At 45.3% G+C, this 13523-nt stretch overlaps 1 protein-coding gene across 2 annotated transcripts in view; it reads right to left on the reverse strand.

Annotated features, from left to right (window-relative positions):
- The window catches only part of Rpn3 (regulatory particle non-ATPase 3), a 144547-nt gene that overhangs the window by 85523 nt on the left and 45501 nt on the right, over window positions 1–13523 (reverse strand). For both annotated transcript variants that reach the window (XM_050177374.3, XM_055070104.2), the window contains exon 4: window positions 12572–12712. In XM_050177374.3, coding sequence (XP_050033331.1) covers window positions 12572–12712 — 141 coding nt within the window. The remainder of the gene's footprint in view (window positions 1–12571; window positions 12713–13523) is intronic.

Raw genomic sequence — 13523 nt, forward strand, 5'->3', positions numbered from 1 at the left:
ATATATAGGTGATTGCAAAAACCGTAGCAAAAGAACATGACAAGGTAAAAGGCATCAGTTTAACATATCAGGAGGTATAGAAGTCAAAGAAACAAAAATTACTACAGATTAGTACATGTATTGCGAAGGTACTGAAATTCGCAATCTAACAGAGACAACGAAGCATGACTGACGCAAGTGTCTCCTAATCTTTTTATGTGGAATGCCTCGATAATTTCCCGCGTGGTTTGGCATCTGTGTTTAGAAAGAATTTTTGTGTCTTCAAAGAAAGGTTTGCAACCACACTCGAAACAATGTGCCGCTAAATGTGACGCATTGGGGTTGTTTAGTGAATGTTTGTGTTCTTTTAGTCTGATGTTAATGCACCTGCCACTCTGTCCAATGTAAGCTTTCCCACACTCGAGTGGAATCTGGTAAACTATACCCGTGTTGCAAGGCACTAAAGGGGACACATGTTTTACTCCGCAATCATCTTTTCTTTTTTTGCCTTCCTGTTCAAGTCTCCTATTTATCAAAGGGCACATGTTAGACAACTTGCGTGGGGCCGAGAAAACGGTGCTGACGTCATACCTATTTGCCACATTCCTTAAACCATGGGATAATCTATGTATGTAGGGTACTACAGCAAACTTTGTTTCTTTTTTCTGTTTTTCTTGTTTTTTACCGGGGCTTTTTACCCATTTTACAAGTTTTTCGCAGGTTAGTGATAATAGATGCACTGGATAGCTAGCTTTTTTAAGCCTTTCTATCTGCTGTGAAAAACTTTGTTGCATATTGTGCGGACATGACTTAGTAATGGCAGACCTAAGAGTTGAATAAGCTATCCCCCGTTTAACAAGTTTAGAATGGCAAGAAGAATATTCTAGCAATGGCTTCTTGGCCCTAGGCGAATAATGCCAACAGACATGCTCATCCTGAAACGTTAAGCACAGATCTAGAAACTGTAAATTGTTGTCCTGGATAATCTCTAGCGTGAAACCTAGGCCCCCACCACATTCCCTAAAAACTTTTAAGATATCCGTAGCTTTCTTAGTGTAGTTATCGCGAGAACAAAATACCAGATAGTCGTCTACGTATCTAAACGCATGCACCGCCAATTCCTTAAGATTGTTTTGTAGTTTTCTATTAACGCGACTTAGATAAATGTCACTCAAAACTGGCGCAACTTTAGAACCAATACAAACTCCCGATTTTTGTACATACATAGAACTACCCCATTTTACAACGGTATTCCCTAAGTAAAAGAACAAAAGTTCTAAAAAAGACTCCACGGGCATCCCACAGTCCTGAGTAAACCGGAACTCATCATTGTAGAGCGTCAGTGCTTCTTTAACACTACACAGTAGTTCCGATTGCGGAAGCGAATAAAAAAGGTCTTTAACATCAACACTGATCGCTGAGCATTTACCTGGATTATTTTCTGTTAGGAAGGCTACAATTTCTTCCGAATGTCTTATCAGGAAGGGGTCATTAAGACGAACTGAAGACAATACATTATGCAAAAAAGTTGAGACTGTGTACTGCCACGTTCCTTTTTCAGAAATAATGGCTCGAAAAGGAACTTCCGGCTTATGTGTCTTAGCACTAAAAAATATGTCGAGGTGCAGTCCCTTGGTATGTTTAACTCCCGACGCGAGGCGCTCCAGACCAAATTTCTCATTTTGTCAATAGCGGTTTTAGCTTTTTGTGCGTACAATTCTTGAGGAGCAACAACAAAGAAACCTTCTTTGTCCGCAGTAACCAACCTAAGCTCATGCTTGACGAAAAAACGCGACACACCAGTTAGGTTGTCTGACTTACTGGACTGGGGTACAGTCCTCGCGATCACATCAACGCACTCAGTCACACACCTTGGTCGAAAGTCTTCAGTGACCCAACGAGAAATGGATCTAGACAAGCTGACCTTTTCCGGAGGTGACAGTTCAGGCTCACAGGCAAACTTTGGTCCCTTGCGCAGAGTGCTTTCGATGTTAGCTGGGAGTTGTTTACCGCCGAGCACAAGCACTTTTCCTTGGTCCCGCGTAGTCTTATCCTTCTTCGGTAACGAAAGACGAGCATGGGCCCATAGGAATTCCGTGGCCTGCTCTGCGATCCTAATCCATTCCCGAAAACATTGACAAAAATTTTGTTCCAAAAATTACCAATTTAAAGAAAGTGAAAAAAACTGCAATTGATTTGCTTGAGAAATTTGGTCTGGAGCGCCTCGCGTCGGGAGTTAAACATACCAAGGGACTGCACCTCGACATATTTTTTAGTGCTAAGACACATAAGCCGGAAGTTCCTTTTCGAGCCATTATTTCTGAAAAAGGAACGTGGCAGTACACAGTCTCAACTTTTTTGCATAATGTATTGTCTTCAGTTCGTCTTAATGACCCCTTCCTGATAAGACATTCGGAAGAAATTGTAGCCTTCCTAACAGAAAATAATCCAGGTAAATGCTCAGCGATCAGTGTTGATGTTAAAGACCTTTTTTATTCGCTTCCGCAATCGGAACTACTGTGTAGTGTTAAAGAAGCACTGACGCTCTACAATGATGAGTTCCGGTTTACTCAGGACTGTGGGATGCCCGTGGAGTCTTTTTTAGAACTTTTGTTCTTTTACTTAGGGAATACCGTTGTAAAATGGGGTAGTTCTATGTATGTACAAAAATCGGGAGTTTGTATTGGTTCTAAAGTTGCGCCAGTTTTGAGTGACATTTATCTAAGTCGCGTTAATAGAAAACTACAAAACAATCTTAAGGAATTGGCGGTGCATGCGTTTAGATACGTAGACGACTATCTGGTATTTTGTTCTCGCGATAACTACACTAAGAAAGCTACGGATATCTTAAAAGTTTTTAGGGAATGTGGTGGGGGCCTAGGTTTCACGCTAGAGATTATCCAGGACAACAATTTACAGTTTCTAGATCTGTGCTTAACGTTTCAGGATGAGCATGTCTGTTGGCATTATTCGCCTAGGGCCAAGAAGCCATTGCTAGAATATTCTTCTTGCCATTCTAAACTTGTTAAACGGGGGATAGCTTATTCAACTCTTAGGTCTGCCATTACTAAGTCATGTCCGCACAATATGCAACAAAGTTTTTCACAGCAGATAGAAAGGCTTAAAAAAGCTAGCTATCCAGTGCATCTATTATCACTAACCTGCGAAAAACTTGTAAAATGGGTAAAAAGCCCCGGTAAAAAACAAGAAAAACAGAAAAAAGAAACAAAGTTTGCTGTAGTACCCTACATACATAGATTATCCCATGGTTTAAGGAATGTGGCAAATAGGTATGACGTCAGCACCGTTTTCTCGGCCCCACGCAAGTTGTCTAACATGTGCCCTTTGATAAATAGGAGACTTGAACAGGAAGGCAAAAAAAGAAAAGATGATTGCGGAGTAAAACATGTGTCCCCTTTAGTGCCTTGCAACACGGGTATAGTTTACCAGATTCCACTCGAGTGTGGGAAAGCTTACATTGGACAGAGTGGCAGGTGCATTAACATCAGACTAAAAGAACACAAACATTCACTAAACAACCCCAATGCGTCACATTTAGCGGCACATTGTTTCGAGTGTGGTTGCAAACCTTTCTTTGAAGACACAAAAATTCTTTCTAAACACAGATGCCAAACCACGCGGGAAATTATCGAGGCATTCCACATAAAAAGATTAGGAGACACTTGCGTCAGTCATGCTTCGTTGTCTCTGTTAGATTGCGAATTTCAGTACCTTCGCAATACATGTACTAATCTGTAGTAATTTTTGTTTCTTTGACTTCTATACCTCCTGATATGTTAAACTGATGCCTTTTACCTTGTCATGTTCTTTTGCTACGGTTTTTGCAATCACCTATATATGTTCTTCGTTTCAATAAATATTTAGTTGAGAGTTAGCGCTCGTCCTGTCTGCTCCTTTCTGTGTCCGTGTTTCACTTCGCGCTAGAAGCCATAATCATGTCACTTGAGTAGTTTGCTGAGCTGGAGACCTTGTAAAAATGCTCACCTAATAAGTTGGCCTGGTCCTGTAGTGTTTGTGAGCCTGGACATGTGAGTAGTGGTATTGTGTATGATGCATACTCTCCTTTAAATTTCCTTACCTGGTCCCACATGCGTTTTGACGTGACCATATTATTAATTGAAGATACATATTTTTGCTACGATGATTTCTCTGCCTGTTTTCGAATAAATCGAGCTTTGGCTTTGGCCTGTATGAAATTCAAAAGGTTGCTATAAGTAGGGTACCTCCGTAGGATTCCCCAGGCCTTATTTTGTTTCTTTTTGGCTTCGGTACACTCGTTCGTCCACCAGGGATTTAGCCTTTTGCGTACAATACCGGATGACTGGGGTATTTCCTTTTCTGCTGCAGAGATTATGAGCTCAGTGATTTTTTTTGTTAAGTTCGTCAATGCTTAGTTCTTGTGAAAAGACAACTTCCAATTTCGCGTTTTCCATAAAAAGCGGCCAGTCAGCGAGCTGCAATTTCCACTGGCGTGGCCTAGTGACTAAGGTTGGTGGTGATGATAAAAATTTGATGATTGCGGGCAAGTGATCACTGCCATAAGACTTGATGGTTTCCCGTTTAAGATCATTAAAAAGAGATGGTGAGCAAAAAGCTAAATCTAAACAACTAAAAGTGCGGGAAGTCGGTGAAAAGTATGTCGGTGCACCTGAATTTAAAAGGCAGATATCATTTGACAGAATAAAACCTTCAACCATTTGCCCTCTTTGGTCAGTTTTGATACTGCCCCAGAGAGTACCGTGTGCATTAAAATCCCCCACTAAAACAAATGGCTCCGGTAATTGACCTATTATATTTTCTAAGTGTTTAGTGGTAAAACGGGTGTGGGGTGGGATATACAGCGAGCAAATGGTGATGGTCTTGCGAGTTATAACGGTGACAGCAACGGCTTCTATGTGACTGGTAATGGGAACTTCTCTAGCTGCAATACCACCCTGCACAACAATGGCTACACCACCCGAAAGCCTGTTCATCTGAGTACGGTCGCGTCATACAACAGTGAAACCTTTTAAAATATGCTTGTGTTTTTCGCCTAGGTTTGTTTACTGTAAGCATAAGGCCACAGGAGAGAAGTTAAATAACAGGTCTTTAATGTCACCTAAGTTATGTAAAAGACCTCTACAATTCCAGTGAATAATAAAAGCCATTATGGAATTGAAGGGTAAAAAATGGTGTTAACAGATAGGAAAGATGTTAGGTGACGTAGATCTCAAGAAGGGTGATATAAAGGAGCGATAACCTTCAGGTTATCGCCTTCTTATTTTGGTTGGTTATTGGGATCTTGTCCCTCTTACCGCGCTCGAGAGAGCGCTTGTCCTTCCCTGTCAATGACACCGGGGTTTTTGTGTCGGCCTCCATCGGTCTCTCCGAGGCGATGGAGGATCGAGAATTTGGCGTCGAGACACGTGTCTCGGGCCTTAGAGTACGCTTTATCTTAGGGCGCTGTGGGACTGGTGTCTGCAGGGTCTGTGAAGACGATGGAGCAGCGTCGGCTGCTTCCATCACGGGGGCGGGAGGAGTCACTGTGGCAACACTGCACGTTGTTGGATCTGGAGGACAATCCCAATTGCTGTCCCCCAGAATTTTGAACCTTGCCGTTGGGTGCGGGAGTTGGCCGAGGTTGAGGAGGACTTTGAGATGAAAACTGGAGGTTTATTTACATTATTTACAGTGAGAGTACAAAGAAATTAACAGTCATAAAAGTCATTACGGGCCGGCAGCAACTCGGACGCTGCGGCCCGTGGCAAGAAGCTCGAAAGAAATTAATGAAGGAATGCTCTCCTGCTGCTCCCGGTTTCTGGCCTTTAAGCCCTTCGGTGTCTCGAAGTCACGTCACGTTCGGCCAATCGGCGAGCCCGCTCAGGTGTCGTCATTTTCGGCCAATGGCAGGCGCCCGGGCGATTGTGTCACACCCGGCGCACAGGGTCGCTCCTTGGGCCCCAATTGTCCGAAGGCTTACTTCTCTCTGTGGTATTGCCTTCTCGGTCTGCAACTGCCTTCACAAAGGCGGATGGGGGGATTGCTGCCAGGGCTTCACGGTGCATTACAGCTGTCTTGCCTCGGGACCCACGTTACCTGGAACAGTGCCAGACTCTCGCTACACTTTTGGGAAGAGTCAAGCAGTGAATAGCTCCACCTGCGGCGCACGAGGTGGGGGACGCCAACTCGTTTGCATGTGCCGCGCCTCGGGAACGGGGTAGATCTGCTTCTGCGTTCCTTACTTAGGTGTGGCATGATTTGATGTGGTCTGGTGAACTCGAAGGAGGCTCAGGAAAAGGTCCCGTATCTAACAGCGTGGGCTCGGAGAACTCCGGAGACCTCTGTGATGCTGCCCCCGCCTGCGTCATCGGCATAACTTCTTCGCGGAAGGTACGATAGCTGCTTCCTGGCTTCAATGAACGAAATTTTTTCTTTCACAGTTAGTGCAATGATCTTCTTTTCCTTTTTCCAGCATGGGCAAGACCACAAGTAGGCTGGATGGTCTCCTTTGCAGTTAATACAATGTAGGGAAGAAGTGCGGTTTTCAGATTGATGATCATTTGAGCTGCATTTAGCACAGGTTGTTTGGCCTCGGCATGCATGTGAAGCATGTCCGAACCTTTGGCACTTGAAACAACATCTTGGGTTCGGGATATATGGTCCGATGTTTACTTTTACGTACCTGCATCCAGAGAGGTAGGCATTATGCTTGTTCCAAATGTAAGTATGACATGTTTTGTTGGCATCTCTTGGTCATTCTTGCGGATGACTATTCTTTGTACTTTTGTCACGTTTTGCTCCTGGAAACGCTCAAGGAGTTCCTCATCGCTCAGGCCAATAAAGTCTTCCTCTGATATCACACCCCGGCTTGTGTTCAGTGTTCTATGTGGTCAAATTGTCACTGTGGCGTCGCCAATACTGGCAAGTTCTGACAGCTTTTGCGCTTGATCTTTGTCATTTAGTTCTAGGAGGAGGTCCCCGCTAGACATTTTTGAAGCTTTATATGTAGTTCCGATTTTGTCTGAGACACATGGCCACCAGAAAGGGAGAGAGCTTTCTTACTGGTATGTTATTTTCACTGTGGACGACATAGTGTTTGGGAAATGATGGGGCATTGCTCTGAAAGGAGAACTGGAACGGTGCTTCGGTGTGGCATCTTTTCAGACGCCGATCATAGACAGAAGTTTGCGCTGCCATAAGAGAATGTTTTTGTTCGGCAACAGCGCCGACCGCCCACCACGGAGCCCAACGAGGAGACGCGGCAGAGCTTGTTTTCAAGCCTGCACGACGCCAGCCGTACGCCGTCACTATAACCAAATATGGTGTACCCAAGGTAGGATAGCCACACAAGGTTAACCCTTGCCGCCGTGGAGAAAGGAAGTAAATGGAAGAGAAAAGAAGACAGGAAAGGTCAAAAAGTGAGTGATAAAGACGAAGGCTTGAGGAGAGAGAGAGACAGGAAGAGGCGACTGCCGATTTCCCCTGAGTGGGTAAGTCCGTGGGTGCCGTCTACGTGAAGCCGAGGCCAAAGGGGTGTGTTGCCGCCGTCGCGGGCCGTAAAGGTCCAAACACCCGGCATTGGCTCAACCCCCAAGATCCCCTTTCCTCCGGACACGGCTAAGCCGCGCACGGTTAGACGCGGAAGAGTCCAACCCTCGTGTGCTCGGGTACGTGGTGTCGCAACACACCAAACGCCTGCTTACGCAGATGCCCCTGCGGGGAGTTTACGTTTAGAGGAGTACTACGCAATGATTCCGTACAAGTCGGGCCGCATACACAAAGAGGTTGACACACTCTCACGCACCTCTATCGACACTACTGACCAAGACACCAAGGATGACAGTGCTCCGCTGCCAACTCCACTGCCAACAACAAGACCTACCTTTAGGTCATTCCAGCAGACTTCCGTGACAAAGTTTTCTTTGCTTCTCATGACGAGTCCCCGTCTGGCCACTTGGGCTTAACGCGAACCCTTGCTAGAGTGCACAAATCCTACTACTGGCCGAAACATCCCACATCTGTTAAGCGGTACGTCCAAGCCTGCCGTGAGTGCCAGCGCTGGAAATCAACTGTGAAGCCTGAGGGATTGTTGAATCCGATTGACCCACCAGGCAAACCTTTCGACCAGGTAGGTACGGATCTCCTGGATCCATTTCCACTGCCACCTTCTGGAAACTAGAGCGGAATCGTTGCCACAGATTATTCAGTATTGCATGCTGAGACAAAGGCACTGCCTGGAGGCACAACTTCCGAATTTGCCCAGCTTTTCATACGGAGCATCGTACTGTGGCGTGGCACCTCATCGTACGTCATCATCGACTGATGCAAAGCCTTTACAGCACAGCTCATTGAAGACTTCTTTAAACTCAGCTACCTGATACATCCAAAGACAACTGCCTATCATCCGCAGTCAAACGGCTTGACCTAACGACTAAACAAAACTATGACTGGCATACTGTCTATGTACGTAGACGTACAGCACAAGACCTGGGACAAGGTACTTACTCTCTTACGTAATGTTTGCATATAAAACTGCTACGCAAGAAACAACATGCTTCACGCCATTTTACCTCGTTTACAGCCATGAAGTGCAGACTATGCTAGAAGCAATGCTACCGTGCGACAACAACGATCATCTTGATCTCGCTTAGGATGCTGAACATTAAGTGCAATGCATGGAAGCCCATCAGCTTGACCGAGTGAACATAATAAAACAACAGAGCATCAATGCACACCGTTACAACCTCACCCATCAACAAGTTGAGTTTCAATCTAGTGAACCAAGTTTTGGTGTGGACCTCATCTTCCAAAAAGGACTGTCCGACTCAAACTTTTTGAGCCACTACTGCGGAACCTACAGTGTGTTGCAGTGAATTAGTGACATGAAATACAAAGTCCTTTCCCGACAGAAGCTAGCCAACCCGACATCGAACACCACAATCTGAGATTGTGCATGTTGTGCGGTTAAAACCATACTATAGCCCTTAATAACAGACGTCTTTAGCAGCTTACATTAGTTTTTGTTGTTGCTCGTCGCTCAGTCACTTGCGACTATTGTCTGTTCATCCTAGGCCCTCTTGGCCTTCTCACACCAAGCCCATGTTTTCCATTTTGTTTTTCAGTATATTTTTTTTTCCCTTTGAGCAGGGCGTAATGCCATATGGTGTGGCAGAATAGGGGACTGAAGAAGAGAAAAACGAGGATCATCTTGGCACCACACGTCGATGCTTACGCTCAGTGAAGTGCTATAGTGCCTGGAGGCTCAGCACATACTTCAACAGGGTACAGTAAAACCTCGTTAAACCGTACCCGCTTAAACAGTAGTTTCATTTTAAAGGTAGTAAAGCCAAATCCCCGACTCAGCGGCCATTGAACATAATGTGCTTTGTATCCGCATAAACGGTACCAGCCTATTGCGTATGTATCGGTTAACACGTAGCGTTTCCACTTTTCGTCATGCAAACACGGCCACACGTCGTCTCCTTCGGGCGACCCGGTAGAACAACAGGCCTCAGAGATAGGAACAACAGACTCTAAGTGCCCTGTGCATTTGTGTGTGAAGCCACATCAACCTCAACATCATTTCAGCACCGTGCCACAGAGTGTTGTGGCATCGTGCAAGCAAGGATTCGCGTTATTGCCAATGCTCGGATAAAAAAAAAAAAGCCGCCAGGTGCTCAGCATAGAAGAAAAAATTAGACATTGTTCGTGCTATCGAACGCGACATGAAGAAGTCGGAGCTGGCACGCGACATGGGTCTACTGCTGACTACGGTGTGTGGCATGTGAAATGCGAAGTTGCTCAGCAACGCTGCTGCAACTGCGAAGAGATGTCAGCTACAAGGTTCAACTTTTCGCCATCAATTCAGGTCCAACAGTGGCAGAAGCTGTGCATTACGCCAGCCTCATGAACACAATCGTCACGACGAGAACAGCACCCCACAATGAAAAGAAGACCAGAGGCTTCTGCAGCGCTACTGCGCGTGTGCACGGAGAATACGTAAGGCCACGAGGAATCTGCCATGCGAGTGTCTGCCGAGAAGAGGGGGCAGGCTAAAAAGCCTGCTCGCAGCTTCGGTACGTTTCAGGCCACTGTCTTCACTGCTAGGCCGCCGCGCCATCAAACGAAAATACCACTTTTGTTGTGCGAAGTGAATAAATACTGCATGTTTTTCCCCCTTTCATCGCACTCTCTCTGAGTTCTGTTTTTGACAGGTAAGTGGGCAATCACAGGCTATTTCGGTTAAGCAGTACTACCGTTTAGTACGTACTTTTTCAGAGCTCCGGCCAACTACGGTTTAACGAGGTTTCACTGTATACGTGACAATACAAAAAGAAAAAAGACCAAAACAAAGAAGTGGAGGCAACCTCGCAGCAGGCACATTTATATCCTGTGTGCCATCATGGCATGGGCTAGCGCAGAGGAAACCGCCTGTGAGGCTTCCTGACCCATAATCGGTGATTAGCCAAATCCAAATCCACAAGTGATGATGCCGATGGCATTTTGTCAGACTTCGTGCTGTGTACTGCACAAACAATCATGCGTGCGTAGTGTCTGTGGTGATCAGACCGACTGCTTTGCCAACCTGCCAAGACGCTGCCTCTAGCAAAAATGCAGATTTTTGATGCTACAAGACAAGGCTGCAATTATTGCCCAGGTTGAAAAGGGCAGGAATAAGATGGAGATTGGCGACAAATTTGGAATTGTTTGCAGCTTTCCATCTCCAATTTCTAAAAACAATGCCTTTATTCTCGGCATGCTCCAAAATGGTGCAAATGCAAAGAACAAAACTGTGATGGCTGCGGCAATCTCAGATGTCGACAAGGCGGTATTTGCTTGGCTTTATGAACAGCATCCCACCAAACTTCACTTCTGTGCTGCGCCTACAGTGATGCCGATTCGGCATCTGCTGCTGAACCTTCAGGCCAAGCGTCCTACCGACGTGGACTCGTTCATGGTGCTTCAGATGGTGGCTGCCCCATGGCTTGCGACATGCCTGGCCGTGATTCTTCAGGTGTTATTTCAAGCACGGTGGCTTGATTGCCGCTCGGCAGGCATCGTGTGCTGACTGAGCGGCACTGGAGGAAGATTTTCCCGAAGGCGCACTTGATGCGAGTGCTGCTGGCGCAGTGCCGCGATAGCTCACCAATGCATGGGGCAAACTTTGTTCCATGGAAAATAAAGTTCCAGATGGCCTTAGCATTGATGAGTTCATTTGTGTATATGAAGACGTTGCTGTGCATAAGAAGATTATCGGCGAGGCCATCATAAGTAACATATGCGAAAGTGATGATGCCGAAGCACACCAGCGGCCAAAACATCAAGAGAAGATGAACCCAGTGAACCTGCCTCTTGCTAGGAAAATAGATGCGTCACAACCCCGGCCCCCTCCCTCGGCCTCGCACACGCTTTATCGCGTGACTGTGAGTTCGCTCCCCTCCTTCTCCTTTCTTGCGTGGGAAGACAGCACTCATCAGGCCACCATTCCTCTTGGCTTTCCTTTGCATGCGTTCACATGCACCCAAAGCATACAGCATGTGGGGCATGATGGTATCTTATGCACTTGGACTTTACACCGAACCGCTCTGTTTCGACGGTCACTTTTAGTGGCAAAAAGTAATTCAACCAGTTGGCCATCTGCGTCCGCAGAAGTTTCCATTCATTGTCTCAGTCAAATATTTTGCAACTGCAAACAAGAGACTTGTCACAAGAAAAGGTCATACACGGGACAGGTACTGTCCCGTGTATGACCTTTTTTTTTTTTGTGACATGTCTCTTGTTTGCACTTCAAAATATTTGTCAAGTATGCACCAACTAGGCCTACAGAAAGTTCTATTGTCTCAGTATTTTTTCGTGACCCTAGTGAAATTTTTATGTTAAAATGGTGTGAAGGTGCCCTTCATTACACTGAGGTTCTGAATACACAGTGTCAAATGGACAAGAGGCTATCCAGAACTAAATATATATTGGAAATTTTGTTACACTGAAGTTTGTTATATCGAGGTTTAAATTATAACGAAATTCTCAGTATAACGAAGTATTTAACTTTTCAGAACTCCTTGTCCATAGAACACCGTACATTTAGAACCTCAATATAATGAAGCGAGTTAATACCCAAATTTATTGTAAGGAAATTTTGACGAAATACTTCTGCGGAAGCCTGCAAGGTGGAGAGAAGCAGTTCTTTTAATTACTTCTCTCCACCTTGCGGGCTTCCGCAGAACTATTGCGTCAAACCCTCGCCTTTGCTTCATGTTGTTGACAAATTTGACTTCGCACTGCCATCTGCTAGCCGTCTGGTTAGCTCAGGTGGTACAGCGGCTGCCCCGGAAAGGTGGTGGTCCCGGGTTCAAGTCCCTGACCAGGACGAATTTTTCTTCAACTGCGAGGCTTTTCTTTCGAGGAACCCGTATGGGTTTCCTTTGTAGCAATGGCTACGACTGGGTGGATGTCTCATTTTCTCTTAATAACGAAATTCCACTGGCGTCATGAAGGAATACCGAGACAATAAATTCCACAGGCACAGATAGCGTACCAAGAGCTGCTGGTCACACACAAGCTAGACCTGCGAGCAGACAAGTGCAGCGCCCACCTTGCCATAACGCTGCGCATCGATGAGGTACACCAACACCAGCAGGTGAATGTAGACATCCAGCTCAGGAAGCAGTGGCAGGTGCGATGTCTTAGCACTGCGGATACGGCCTTCCTTGATGGCACCATCTGTCTCCATGGGCTGCAACAAGTCAAGCACATGTTTCACAACACTGTTTATGCTTAGCAAAGATTGACAGAACTTTGCGTTCATCTGTTTTCCCAGAAAACACAATTTGATGCAATACTAAGTGAAAATGCCAAGAGTTGAAATTTTTCGTGAGCAGTACCATATTTACCAGTCTCTCTCTTTCGTTACCACGCCTATAGATATCAATTTGATTGTCAGTTTTTTTTATATGCTTTGTTAAATATTTGTTGGGATTATTCTACTAGCAACATCATGCACTGTCTGAAATGACAACTGAACCTTACTCATTTGTCAGATTTGGCAATTTTTGGTAGATTGGAGTCTACAAAAATACAACTTCAACTGGAGCTATCGTCTACACTAGCCTCCAGTGCTCCTAGCACTTCTTCAATAAAGAGACGAAAAACTTTCGCTTCGGTCTACTCTGCAACATAATATTTAAATGACAGCAGCAGTGAAGACACAGAAGCTTCACTCAGGTTGTCAATTTTTCGATTCTATGAATAGGCTGTTTTAATGATGCCTCAAGTAACAGCAGATGCTCATGAGTGGGTGTTATTTTGACAATTGTCTTCAACGAATATCAAGTGCAGCTGTATTTTCCCTACCGTTAGTTCGTTTATCCATCAGCACTTTTTTATTTATTTATTTACATACCCTAAGGGCCCCTAGGGGCATTACATAGGGGGGGAATTTACACAATCCAAATTTGCGTCGCATACAACAGAAAAGAGCAAGGCACGCACAGAAAACCGGCACATCGTACAGTTGCAAAAAGGGGAGAAAAACATCACGGTAATGC

Source organism: Dermacentor andersoni, chromosome 5, assembly GCF_023375885.2.
Source record: "Dermacentor andersoni chromosome 5, qqDerAnde1_hic_scaffold, whole genome shotgun sequence".
Lineage (NCBI taxonomy): Eukaryota > Metazoa > Arthropoda > Arachnida > Ixodida > Ixodidae > Dermacentor > Dermacentor andersoni.